This window comes from Gracilinanus agilis, chromosome 6 (assembly GCF_016433145.1).
Source record: "Gracilinanus agilis isolate LMUSP501 chromosome 6, AgileGrace, whole genome shotgun sequence".
In the NCBI taxonomy this organism is placed as follows: Eukaryota; Metazoa; Chordata; class Mammalia; order Didelphimorphia; family Didelphidae; genus Gracilinanus; species Gracilinanus agilis.
In genome coordinates this window covers 257,833,517-257,847,431 of record NC_058135.1, presented here as the reverse complement: position 1 = coordinate 257,847,431, position 13,915 = coordinate 257,833,517, and the positions used below count along the sequence as shown (strand labels likewise).

The following is a 13,915-nucleotide window of genomic DNA, read 5'->3' as shown; positions in this document are numbered from 1 at the left end:
CTGATCAACTAGGGTTCTGGATCCTTGGGGAAAAGAGAGAACTATTGGGCCAAATTAAATGTCCTTAATCATATTCAAAAATATTAATGAAGTCACCTCCACAGGCAGCGAGTTGTTTTCCACAGAAACGATGTCAGGTATACTGTTATTTCTGGTTTGCCTAGTTAAATTCACCAATATTTTTTATCAGCACTTGAATAACTAGTGTATGGTTGTGGTACATCCTTGCCAGATATAGTTTAATTAGGGGAGAAAACTGGCCAAGAAGCCTTTCTTGCTTACGAAAGTAAACAGATAACCCTTCCAATAAGATGTACCACAACCAAAAATGAGAAAAGACAGGAACTTATTTTATTTTAAAATAAACATTGAAGACCAGCCCCCCTCCCCTTCAACCCCATCCCGTTTACAAAACTTCTGAATGTGGAATGTTCTCAAGAGTCCTTCAATAGCCTATCATTTTAGTCGATTACAAGGTCAGCAAAAATCCAGTTTTCTAACAATGAATATTTTAAGAATGGTTTCAAAAAGTAAAGTAACTGAACAACTACTTGTCAAATTACTGAGCTGAAGGCTGAAAATAAAATCCAGTTTCTGGACTACAAGGATCATTTAACTTAGCAGCCTTTGCTTTAACACATGGGATTAATTCAACATGAAGCCAAAGTGGGACGCACAGCAAGCAGCAGAGAAGTCCATAGGCACATCAAAGTGCAGCTAGCACTCCAAGTGCACGCATGAGATCCACCAAATGGCACAAGAAAGGCTAAATCACTACTGAGCTGGGAACCTCCAGCAAGCCTGGGGTATTCCTTATGTAACGGAAGAGATTTGCAACTGTGGCTAAGATCAATGACAGGAGGAGGAAAGAACTGAACTCCATCAATGTGGATTAGTCGAGACAAAGTGATTTGTAAATGCAGGGCACTACAACAAAAGCTGCTAGAAAACTTCAGTGGAATAGAACTGAAATTCTTAAAGAGACAATGAACAACTGCATGATCTCAACCACGCATGTTAGCTGCTCAACACCAGTGTTCCAGGATACCATTTTTATAAACACGTTTTATTTGTTTTAATTATACCATTAGAACTGAAAACTGCTGGCTGTCATTTCCCTGAAAAGGGGAAATCGATCCAAACACATACTGGTGCTTTTCAAAAGATAGCAATTAAAAGGGCGGCAGCGGCAGGCATTTGATATCTTTTTCTTTTAAAACCCTTGAGGCTGCAGAAAGAGACATGTGACCAAAAGTGTTCTGATTATCCATTAGAGATTTCCATCAGTACCTGTACCAATTATTTAGGTGTCAATACAGCAAGGTCAAGTATTAGTGACAGACAATGTGCATGTCATAAGGAATGATAAATGAATAGTACCAATCCTTACAAAAGTCATTGCTATCAAAGAAACTGTTAAATGGGTTCCAAAAGTATCTAAATACTTCACATTAAATACAGAAGCGGCCATCCAGATTACATCCCATAGTTGTTGCATTTTTTTAAAGTGCCAATCAAAGCCTGATTTTGCATTTTTGGCTTTGTCTCGTTAACAATTATCAGCTGTTACAAAGCAATTTCTATGTATATATTTTTAACCACAGTAGTTTGGCCTGGTGATGAATAGTGCTGTATCAAAGCTGGTAGTCAGCCTTATTTGTGTAATTAGGGACCCATGCATCTTAACGTTCATTGCTCCAATTTAAACCAGAAAAAGCTGTGAAATGCAGTCGCTCTGCCAAACCACACTCCACTCCTTCCATCTTCCTTTCGTGGGAAATATTTTAGTTTTTTTCAATTACCATCAGAACAACAACTCTAGGGCTGATTTGCAGATTTTATCCAATGTCAAAAATGAGTCAATCTTGCTTTTTTTTTTCCAAGCAACTTCAATCAAATAACCATGGAGATCTGATCACCCCAAAAGTGTGTGTGTTTTGCTTTGCTCCTAAGCAAGGGTGAGGAATCTGAGTATCATGTGCAAGGCTCAAGATGACGCTTAGGACAGAACATGCAGAGGAAAGATTGTTTCCTTCCATATCCAGGTAACATAAAGCTGACAACTCTAGTCCTGTCTTTAGGGGTGAAAACAGTCCCTTTACCAATGAGTTTCCTGAAAGGGAGAACAAATAGATAATAACTCTTCTGGTAACATGTTATGGGACACTGGCCAGTGTGTTTTTGGCGTTTTAAACATAATCCTGTGAACCGGTTTAATTCACTTGCTGAGTGTTCATTGGCGGCATCCCTCGGTTGGGTCTTGGGGGCCCTCCACGACCTGTAAAAATAAAACAGAGACTTTTTGGTCCTCACACCTTGTATTTCAATTTCTTCAAGACAAAAACTCCAAAAGAGAGACATAAGAAGTTTATCATACCAAGTCTAGGGCTAGAAGCCCATTCCCCAAGCCCTTCCCAGAGTACTGAAGATTCCTTTTCATCCTGTACACATTTACTCAAGCTCTTCAGCTCAACTGATCAATATGGAGTTCACTCCATACAAATAAATATTTTGAAACATAAGCACCAAAAGGAAGTTATTACACAATATTCACTTAAAGTAAGATTGTACAATAAGGTTGCACTGCTGCAACAACCAGGACAGTACTGTTTAATTCAAGTTCCCTTTCATTTGTTTAGCTAACTAGTTCCTAGTTATTAAAAAATCCCAAGGCAGGGAAAAAGAAAATAATCCACTTGCAAGTACAAATACCCAGGTGGCATATACTTGCCCATCTGACAAGCCTAACCCTAATAATTTTCAAGGAACCTCTGGAAAAAAGTGAGCATTTTCTCTAATGACTACTATTCTTCTTTCCATATCAGGTATTATCTCAGTCAAATGAAACTATTTAACATCACTGGCTTTTCTGCCTCTAGCCTCTAATTCCTTCAACCTCACCCCTCATCCTGTCTATCAACATCTCACCAACTCCTTAAAGATCACATGCAGCCAACTTGGCCCTCTGGAAGCCTGCCACAACTCTGCTTTAAAGATCCCTCGGAGAATGTTTGATCAAGGCCAGCCCCTAAATTCAAATCCTGGCTTTTTCATTTAATGGTAAAGACTGATACTTCTACAACACTTGCTAAGATTTGCCAAGTGTTTTATAAACCTCTTATTTTAAGGTCAGAAAACATACCCTATGCATTCTTTTCATTTTAAAGAGAAAGAAAACTAAGGCACATTAATTCATGAGTGACCAGACCGGCTAGGTCTCTAACCATCATACACACACTCCTCTGTGCTTCTCAATAGCTATGTTACTAGGAATAAGACATTTAGCCCCCAGGATCTGTAATACAAGAAGAATATGCTAACCTCTATACTCCACAGGAAGGGTATATGAAAAACCATTGTAAACTTTTATGACTTTGCTCTTAATCTTTTATAAGATGATGCCCATGATAGTGTCTGAGGCCAGATTTGAATTTAGGAAGATAAATCTTCCTGACTCCAGGCCCAGTACTCTATCCACTATATCACCTAGTTGACCCACATTAGCTAATCCTAGCCCTGTCAGAAACCTGGCCAGCCCTGACAATTCAAGCCTTCACCTTTGCTACAAAAAGTCCCCTTTTTGCTGAGAGCTATTAGAGGAGAAGAATTAAAAGAGAAAGATATAACATGATTAAACAAGATAACAAGAAAAAAAGGTAACATGATTAACAAATAATGCTCTTCTATACAGAATCTATACATATCTAGTGTCCCAGGAGAAGGAAAATATTAGGATGCAATAAACTCTGTTCTGGTCAGAGCATATCTAGAATATTCTAAAGAAAGCCACAAACTAGAACATGTCCAGAGGAGGTCAACAAGGAGGGTAAGTGGTCTAGGGAACATGCCACACACAAGGAGTGAAGAAACTTAGCTAGAAAATGGGCAAATATGATAGTGGTTAGTGTCTGAAAGAATGGTATATATGGAAGAGAAATAATTCAGTGTAGTCTTCAAGGGCAGAAATAGACCCAGTGGAGAGAAGGTTCAAAAAAACCAGGTTAGCTCAATGAAGAAACCCTTTTTAAAATTCTTGGAATCCAAAGGTATGATAAATGCTCAATTTCTTGCCTCACCAGATATGAACAAGTAGTCTACACTTACAGAGATGATATTTCCAAGGCAATTGGCCACTAAGATCCCTCTTTGACAAGTATCTCTGGCCTTTCTATTCCTGATCTAGTATAATTATTCTGTCTGATGCTCCAGGCTTTCTCCATGAATTACAGTGGAATAGAGAAGTAAAGAGAGAGAAAGAGAGGCTAAGAACAGCATACCCAAGGGAGAAGCAGCATTTCATGAAGTTTTTCCCATGAGTTCCTCATTAGTGCAGGGATCTGAGCACTTGGCACTGACAGCTAGTTTAAAAAAAATTAAATTAAAAAAAAAAAAGCAAGCTGTTCTTAAAAACTCTCACTTAAAAAATGGAATCTGAGGAATGTACCAAAATTAAAAAAAAAAAAAAAAAAAAAAGACCTTCAGTATCATTGTTTGAAGAACTGGGAAACTGCAAAAACAGAGCATAATCTAATCACCAAAACAGTGAGCTTGACACAAAGGTCAAGTAGAGGATTTAAATTAGAATGTTGGGACTATGCAGACAAATAGAATTTCCTCACTCTCTTCCTTCTGACTGACAGGGAAAAGAGTCTGAAGAACAAGAGCTATAAAAACTTTCTTATGAAATTCACTGAAAATTTCTTAAGATCCTATAATGTACACAAACATTAAGATACTGGACTAGAGCAGAGCCATATCTGGCTCCCCCTCCAGACCCGCCAGTCTGGGCAAAACCCCAGGATGTGCCCCAGGGGGCCCTTCAGCCCCCACCCTATATTCCAGTGCCTACAGCCTCCATGCCTCCATCCTTCTCCTTCTGAAGGTGTTTATGGCTCTCAGGGCCAAAAAGAGGTTGCCAACCGACCATTGGACTAGAGGAAACCTAAGTTTAGATAACATATAGTCCCCAACCCCCATAGGGCTTAAGACACAAAATACTATAACAATATTAAAGGGAAAGTACAACAACTTGTCCAGAGTACAAAGATTAACAAAAGGTTGTGAGGAGAGGTCTTAAGGGAGGTCAATTTGGATGGTGAGGAGGGGAGGCTTATAGGGAAGGCTTAATGGAAGCAGCACTTTTGAGTTGGATGTTGTCTTAGTAAGAGTAACACATTCGATTGATTTGTTTTTCTATCTTTATTAAATTCTTAGTGTTGTAATACTATTAACTGTGCAGTACTTTTGATTGCACATGCTCAGAATTGTATTGATACTTTAATTTTAAGGCTAATCTAATAACACCTAACTATAAGTAAAAGATAATTTTCATGAAAAAAATGTGTTCCCAAGTTCTAACCTTTTAAATTATAAAGGAACTTTTGGGCAACAGTATATTAAGGGCCACAGTTATGAGTTAATGTATCTTCTAATGGATCTAGAGTTAACTACATGCTTTGGGAAAGAAGATATCTCAACAGGAGTTCAAAGATCAAGAATATCAATATATACAAATCTCATGCAAAAAAAAGCATCATATATATATATATATATATATATATGGATGTTACCACGAACAATTATGTATACAAAAATGCTTCTATAGAAGTTTAAAGAATTCCTTACATAAAAAACAGCTTCTAAAAATCAACAAAAATATTTTCCAACAAGTCCCATTGAAAGCATATCATGAGAAAGAAAATGATTGGAGAAAAGGGAGAATTCTCAAGATTTGAATGGTGAAGTCTCTAAGTTTCTAAAATAGAGGTTGTGCTCACCAATGGGCATAAATCAATGGAGAAACATAGTAGTGCTTTGAGTAACCCACCCTGACATGTGGTCATCCAGCCTGAGTCTGAATACCTTGGTGAAGAGGAGTCTACCACTTGTTCCCTAGAAAGAGTATACACTCTTCTGGATTGTTCCAATTTTAGACAGTTCTCTTTTAGTTCATGCAAGAAAATTTGGGCCAGAAAGGTATGAACATCAGAATACTGAGCAACTTAGATACAAAGTGATGTTCTAGTTCTTGATCAAACAGGGTCAGGTTAAATCACTGTATTATCAATAAGAGATATCTTCTTTCCAAATCCTTGGAAAGACTCAATCAAATATACATTTAATTGACTACTATATTCTAGGCATTTTGTTGAAAATAATGAGAAAGGTAAGAGAAAGACCCTGCCCTCAGAGATTACCTTTGAGTTCTTTCCTCTAGGTCAAACAATACCAGTTCCTTCAATCTAGCTTTAGGATCCTGCAAACTTGTGAGCCTCACCCCACCCCCAATTTGGTATCTTACTTATGTAGTTTGTCAGAGAATCTTAGTTATCTCAAGCTGTCTAGGACATCTCAAGAGCACACCTAGAACAAGTCCCAATTGATAAAGCATCTTTCATTAGCATCTGCATAAAGTTGTCCTATATAGAGTCTTTGCTTAAAGAACTCCAGAGAAAGCTCACTACTTCCCCAGGTAGCACATACCACTTCAGAGGAGCTCCTTTGTTTTTTCTATAATGAGGCCTATATACCCCTCTCTAAATTTCATTGTTCCTAGTTCCAAAGTCAGCCTGTAGATAAAGTCAGCCTGTTGCTAAAGTTTCCCATCAAAATCATTTCAAAAATAAAGTAAACCCTACACCTACATAGTGCATAGTACTGTTGTTCACTATTTAAAGAGATCCTCTGGTAAATCCTTTTATACAATGACATGTCCTACTAGAACCCAACAGTTTATCTAGCCTACTTCTAAAGCCTCATTTTACTAATCAGTAAAATTAGAATAACATTCCTACCTTCCTTGCTTCACACTATTTTTCTAAAGTGGGCCAAATGAAACATTTATGTGAAAAGACTTTTTTATATAATATAATGCTAAGTGGATTTAATAAATTAACACGTAAACAATCTTGCTATTTGCTTATAAATAGCAACCATTCTATAGAGCCCAACAATTTACACACTAGCAATTCACCTATGGGGCTGATAGCTGATAGCTCTATCACTGACTCTCTGGGCACCAGTTTTCTATATCTTCAAAATGACCAGCAGTGAGTTGGTTTAAATCTTAACTGTTGGGGGCAGCTGGGTAGCTCTGTGGATTGAGAGCCAGGCCTAGAGACGGGAGGTCCTAGGTTCAAATCCAGCCTCAGACACTTCCCAGCTGTGTGACCCTGGACAAGTCACTTGACCCCCTTTGCCTACCCTTACCACTCTTCCACCTATGAGACAATACACAGAAGTTAAGGGTTTAAAAAAAAAAATCTTAACTGTCACTTCTACACCTCAACGTAATAAACCCATTAGCTTGTATCAACACAATTCTACCCCTAATGAAGATAGATTTTAATCTGAAAACAAATTTAACTGCAAATGAGGAATAGACAAGACACTCTACTAGAAAACTCTCGTATGTGACCACCTTCCTTTTACATTACCTCTAGGGGCTCCTCGTGGTCCACTCTGCCCAGATCCTCTCTTGAAGTTTTGTTGATATCCATCCTAAATGATTAAAAAAAAAATAAAAATGAAAGAAAAGAACACCACGAAAATAAGACTATACTTGCTGATACAACATACTCAAAATGCCAAACAAAATCAAATACATTAAAATGAGTCTCTATCCTAAAATTATCATGGAAGTTTAAGCTAAAAACAAACAAAATTTTTCCTTATTCAAGATTCATTCTGTGCACCCCCTTTAAATTCTATCAACTTCCCCCACCCCCCAAAAAAAGAGACCAAGTACAATAAATAGATTCAAAAATTGGGTCTTCAAATTTAGCTTTGACTAGTGGTGTAATGTTAAACAAAAGCATTGTTTTGTTAAAATAAACTCTCTTGCTTGTAACGGTTTTCTTTGCATTTAAAAATATGTACATTTTGCCTCAACAAATGTAACAAAAACCAAGAAAATATTTAGCATTATATTAATCTCTATGTAATTATCCACCTTGTCAAAGTAATTGTTTTTATTTTTTAGCATAATAAAATATGTTTACTCACCCGCTGGTAATTAGAGTAGTCTCGTGGAGCATTGAACTGGGATTGTGTGTAACCACTATTTGGAGTGTTAGAAAATGAAGGGCGGTAGCCATCATAACCTCCTAAAAAATATAAAAAGAAATATTTATATTCACAAGACATTTTTAATATTTGTACAAAGACTCATCAGAAAATGAAGAATGGAGACACTGTATGAGGGAAGCAGGAAGCAAGGTAAGTATTGTTGATAAGAAAATCAGCCCCCTACCTTCCTCCATCTTTAACAGAGAAGAAATCTGTATTTTTCCATCTTTAATATTCCTGACTTCTATTTCCAAAGCTGTCAGTAAATTTACTATCTTGAATTATTTACTTTTCAAATATCTCACAAACAGCTATTATCCATTCATTAAGTGTCTGTGCTGTGTGTAAATCATTGTGATAATCAATGGAGAAAAGGTAGAATGCTAAATAAGGACAGATTACTGCCCTAATAGAACTTGTATCCTAGAAAGATAGGACCAATACAAAAGACTACAAAGAAGGTGACTACTATAAAGAAGAATAAATATAAGAGGCACAAGGCCCTATTCAGGGTCAAAAGAGGATCACTTTGAAAAGTAGAGGGGGCACTTAAATTGAGCTTTGAAATAAAGGAAAGATTTAGCACTTAGCATGGTGCCCAGCACACAGTAAGTATTTAATAAAGCACACAGCAAATTGATTAATTTTAAAAGACTTGGGGGGGGGGGGGGGGGCAGCTGGGTAGCTCAGTGGATTGAGAGTCAGGCCTAGAGACGGGAGGTCCTAGGTTCAAATCTGGCCTCAGACACTTCCCAGCTGTGTGACCCTGGGCAAGTCACTTGACCCCCATTGCCCACCCTTACCATTCTTCCACCTAGGAAACAATACATAGAAGTTAAGGGTTTAAAAATAAAAAAAGAAAAGGAAAAAAAGACTGGGGGGGGGGGGGTTAGGAATTAAGGGTAGGGTTAAAGATAAGAAAGGGGTAGCTCAGGCATTAAGAAATTATATAAATTATGGAAGTAGGAAATTGATGGTATATGAGAAGATGAAGTAGTTTATGATACTTCAAATTTCAAGATTCAAAAAGGCTGTAAAGGCAAACCATCATATAGTCAAGATCTATAGACCATACATGGGATAGGAAAGTGACAGCAAACTTTTTAAGAGATGGTAGTGTCAGGCCCCACCCCTCAACCCCCAGAGGGGAGGGAGGAAGCATTCCCATTGGGTTGCTGGGCAGAGGGGTGGGTNAAAAAATTGTTGGGGGGGGGGAGGGAAGAGAGAAATAGAATGATGAGAGAGAGAGAGAGAGAGAGAGAGAGAGAGAGAGAGAGAAAGGAGAAAAGAGAATTGTCCAAAGACAGAGAGCACTCTGTGGGCTATCTTTGGCACCTGTGCCATAGGTTTGCCATCACTGGAATAGGAGACAGAATTAAAGAGACAAAAATCTTCACCGCAAGAAGAACATTCTACCCCAGAAGATTACAAATATAAAATAATTTTAGTGGGGTGGGACAAGGCAAGGCCTCACAGAGGAGGTGGAGCCTGAGCTAAGGTTTGAAAGAAATTCAAAAAGTAGAGGTAAAGAGAGCATTTTATCCAGAAGGGGCAATCTATACACAGGGATAAAAACCAGAGGATCCTGTTTAAGACTATTTAATGCTGCAGAGAGCAGCTTGTCAGAACCTTTGGCATATAGGAACTATAAAAAAGGACAAGGGAAAGACTGGAGGCTAAGTTACTTTAATAGTAAAGTCAAGATATGATGATGTTCTATCTACAGGTACTGAGATTTTTTACTTAATTCATTAGTTAAAAGAGCCATTGAAAAACCTTCAATAGATAACTAACTCCAAAAGCAGATTAGTGTCTAAAGCTTTAAGTGCATAAAGGAGCTCAAGCTCCTTAAGGGGAAAGACTTTCTTTTGGTCCCTGTACCCACAGATAGTAGGTATTTTGTCAGTCTTTATTTGATTGTCTGAACCAATGAAATCTCTTAGAAATACAATTTAAACCTGAAGGGAAAAGATTTTTTAAAAAATCATCAAATGGCATAAGAATGTAATTCAGAAACATTAAAAGAAGTATAGAAAATGATAAATGTTCACTGGAACATGGTCTTTACCTCTAAATCCATTGGCAGGGCCCCTGTATCCATTCATTAAGCCTCTGGTGCCACGAGATCCTCCACGGGACACTCCTCGACTGTTGTAATAGGGCTGACTACTACGTGGAAATCCAGTGTTCTGCTGAGGAGGCTGCTGGTGGTTACCTGCCACCTGGTGCGACTGGTCCTGGGAACCATGGTAGGTACCAACCACTAAAACACAAACACACACACACAAAGCTCACATATGACTATAAAGTATCTCCATTTACTTAAACACACTCAGTTATAAGGGCAAGATTAATAAATACAAGATGTATTTAGTTGGAACATTAAATCTGACATAATTTGCATATCATCAAAAAAGTTAGAGAATTAGAGTTGGAAGTAAAGTGATCCAATACATACAACCAAGTCAAAATTCATGTTATGGCTTCCTTCAAAGAGGGAACACCTGTTCCATATTTTAACACTTCCATTAAGAAAAGCCCAGGGGGCAGCTGGGTAGCTCAGTGGATTGAGAGTCAGGCCTAGGGACGGGGGTCCTAGGTTCAAATCCTGCCTCAGCCACTTCCCAGCTGTGTGACCCTGGGCAAGTCATTTGACCCCCATTGCCCACCCTTACCACTCTTCCACCTATGAGCCAAGACACAGAAGTTAAGGGTTTAAAAAAAAAAAAAAAAGCCCATAGTACCACAAGGTTATCAAACCAAAAATTTTCCCCTCAGTGTAAGACAAAATACAAATTCCATGTGTCTACTTACTGACTAGGTCAGCCTCTCTGCAGTGACTTTGAAAAAAATCATTATTCAAATCTCTAAGCTAAACCATTTCAAATTCCTTAAATTGTTCCTCATGATGTAGTATAACACTGTGATTAGTATACACATAGTTTGACAAGATTTTTCTAAGGGTACCATGATCAACCAGGCAAGATCAAATAAGTACTAGGCTAGTTCTATTAAGCACAATATAGAATACAAATAATTATTATTACTGATTTTGTTCTGGACCAGGAATTCTTAACCTTATGCTTTTCTTTTCTCTTGGGGGGGAGGAGAAGAAAGGGACAGTTATAGTGCCCCTTTGGCAGTCTATTAACACCTATGTACCCCTTCTCAAAATGTTTTAAAACACATAAAATAAAATGAGATTATAAAGGAAATATTGAAATAAAAAACTATATTGAAATAAAAAAATCTGATCTTTTTCCCTTTAAAGTTCAAAGATCATTTGAAATCTAACCACACAGACTCCTTGATTCTTGACTAATTCTATTGACATAAAATGAGAATGCATAATCTTGTTTCCTTCATCAAATCACTTGAAAATGATTTTTCATATCTAGCAGGACAGATATGAGAACAGAACTCAGTGGAACATGATTAAATTTTTCTCAGAATACTTATTTCTACTTTTCTCTAATCAGGCTACTTATTATATTACAAATCTATCTGTAAACAGAATATATTCACATAATATTTTTGTACTCCAATACTAATTTCAAGATTTCAAAGATCAGATATAAACAGCTATAAAATTCTACACAAGAGATTAAAAGAAAGCAAAAAGTCCTGTGACATGGTTCATATCCAGTACTCCCCATGATGCTCCCTAATAACTTTTTATACTTTCTTCCAAATTATACCAGCTCCTTAAGAAGGATTTACCTTTATTTCTTTACATTGTTCCTTAGTACTTTGCACAGACTTAACACATTCAAAACTTTATTAGACCATTGTTTACTATGACTACAGATATACAAGTTCTAAATAGCAAAATGTAATGTGAAAATGATCAGTTCAGAAACAGGATCAGTTTGCAAAATAAAACAAATCCTACCAAAGGAGATTCAACCACAGAATATTAAGAGTAAAAAAAAAAAAAAAAAAGGGTGGGGGTGGGGGAGACACCTTTAGAGATAATTTCCTTGAACCATTCTCTTATTTTACATATTGTGGACTGAACACTAGAGCATGTTTTACATGCATAGTTAGTTAGCAATAGAACCTGTGCTCTTTCCACTACCGTAGAGATAAATTAATCAAGACCAGCTGGCAATGTCTGGAAATAGATGACCATAAAAAGCCAGTTTAGAAAAATGGATTCTAACCAAACAAAATAATTTGTCATCATTTAACATTATTTTATACCACCTACAAAATTTTGTATCCCAAATAGCAGGCCTTTTGGACAGCACATTTAAAATGGGGTTCTAACCACAGTAAATTAATGCATGCTTAAGAAAAGACTTTGTGAATATATGGGATGGAATAAAGCTTCAAAGAATCCTTAGAATTCTATAGCCAGACAGAGAATAATCCTATAAGATGAGACTCGGGGAATATTCAATTTTCTTTAAGTGTCTGACTATTGCCACATGAACAGAGGCTCTAAATGAGACACTTTCAACCTCTCTCAGTGAGGATTAGAGCAGCTCAGGGGAAAAATTTAAGAATTTTCTTAGAGACCATACTAAGGACTTAACATTTACCATCTGCTTGTCTTCTGCTCCAAATGTGGCCAAGTTTAATAGCAGGATTAAATAAATTAATCTGGCTCTAAACTGATTTAGATAAGATGGTAAGTAAAGTTAGGGCCAGACTAATTGAGAGTCAAGAAAAATGTCAGGATGTTTCCCAAGATTTTCATAACCAAAATCTTTCCAGGATATTAATTAAACTGCGTTAACACTAACATATTTTCAAGATATAAAATAGCTTTCCAACATCTCATAGATAAAAGATAACTGATGTCTATAGCTTGTATGGCACCTGATCATAAAAGCTCTCTTTAGAAAATATTGGTTCTTTATTCTGTTTGTAAGTCAACTTGATATTACCAAGAAACTCCTAGCAAACAAAGTACTTTAATTGAAATACATTGTTTACCTACCGGCCTGAAGCTGCTCTTGCTGAAGTTCTGTTTGCTCTACTTGATGAGGCTGATTGGAAAAGCTCTGGTTGTAACTAGCCTGGTACTGATTCTGTTGCTTTAAAGTTTCTGGCTCATTAACAGGAGGAACAGGAGCATTCATATTGAATACCTACGAGAAGATAAGGAAACATCATCAATGCACTATTTGACACTTCCTTTCCCAAATCCCAAACCTGATTTCTAAATCAGTTGTAAAACAGATTTTTTTTAAAACAAGGCATATTATAAATTCACATTATCACAAGGATCCAGACCACGGCCCAGCCTACCGTTTGCATGGACTGGAATGGAGCTGCGTTGACATTGATGCCACTGCTGTGTAAGGGTTTGCTTGATCCAGCTGGGAATCCCTGGGGCTGAGAAGCAGCAGGAAGGGGTGAGGATGCCGGGGCCTGGTCTGCAGTCAGTGACATCGCAGCCTGACAAGTACACAAAATACATGTCAGCAGAGTCATGGGGCCAAGTGACCACTGCCTAACAATGGTTTGCTTCTTTACATGTACCCCTTATATAGTAACATTCATCAGAACAATACACTTAATCTGCTCCAATGTCAATTTTCTCCCTTAAGCAGGAACCTCTTTCTACGGCTATTCATTCTTTGATCACCAAGCTTACCTGAATCTGGTCAATGGATTCTTTCTGAGGTCGCTGCTCACTGGCATGAGAAGGCTGGTACATGGGCTGGGATGTGGTGTATCCCTCACTAGTTGATGAAACCAAAGGTACCTAGAAAAGAAAGTTGAGCAATTTTATTTAAATCTACTTCAATTTGCCAAACAGAAGAGGAAAAAAGTGCATTCCACTAGGAGGATGTAAGGAGCCATCTACTTATCAATTAAGAAGCAAGATCTTTTTTGA

The 13,915-nt window shown here is 37.4% G+C and overlaps 1 protein-coding gene across 1 annotated transcript in view; it reads right to left on the bottom strand.

Annotated features, from left to right (window-relative positions):
• Positions 1-329: 329 nt before the first annotated feature.
• CAPRIN1 (cell cycle associated protein 1) overlaps positions 330-13,915 on the bottom strand; it is a 57,713-nt gene continuing 44,127 nt past the window's right edge. Inside the window, exons 12-18 of the mRNA XM_044681847.1 lie at positions 13,673-13,783; positions 13,324-13,473; positions 13,013-13,163; positions 10,136-10,330; positions 8,005-8,105; positions 7,437-7,500; positions 330-2,278 (exon numbers count right to left, since the gene is read on the bottom strand). Of these exons, the coding sequence (XP_044537782.1) occupies positions 2,214-2,278; positions 7,437-7,500; positions 8,005-8,105; positions 10,136-10,330; positions 13,013-13,163; positions 13,324-13,473; positions 13,673-13,783 (837 nt within the window). The 3' untranslated portion in view covers positions 330-2,213. The remainder of the gene's footprint in view (positions 2,279-7,436; positions 7,501-8,004; positions 8,106-10,135; positions 10,331-13,012; positions 13,164-13,323; positions 13,474-13,672; positions 13,784-13,915) is intronic.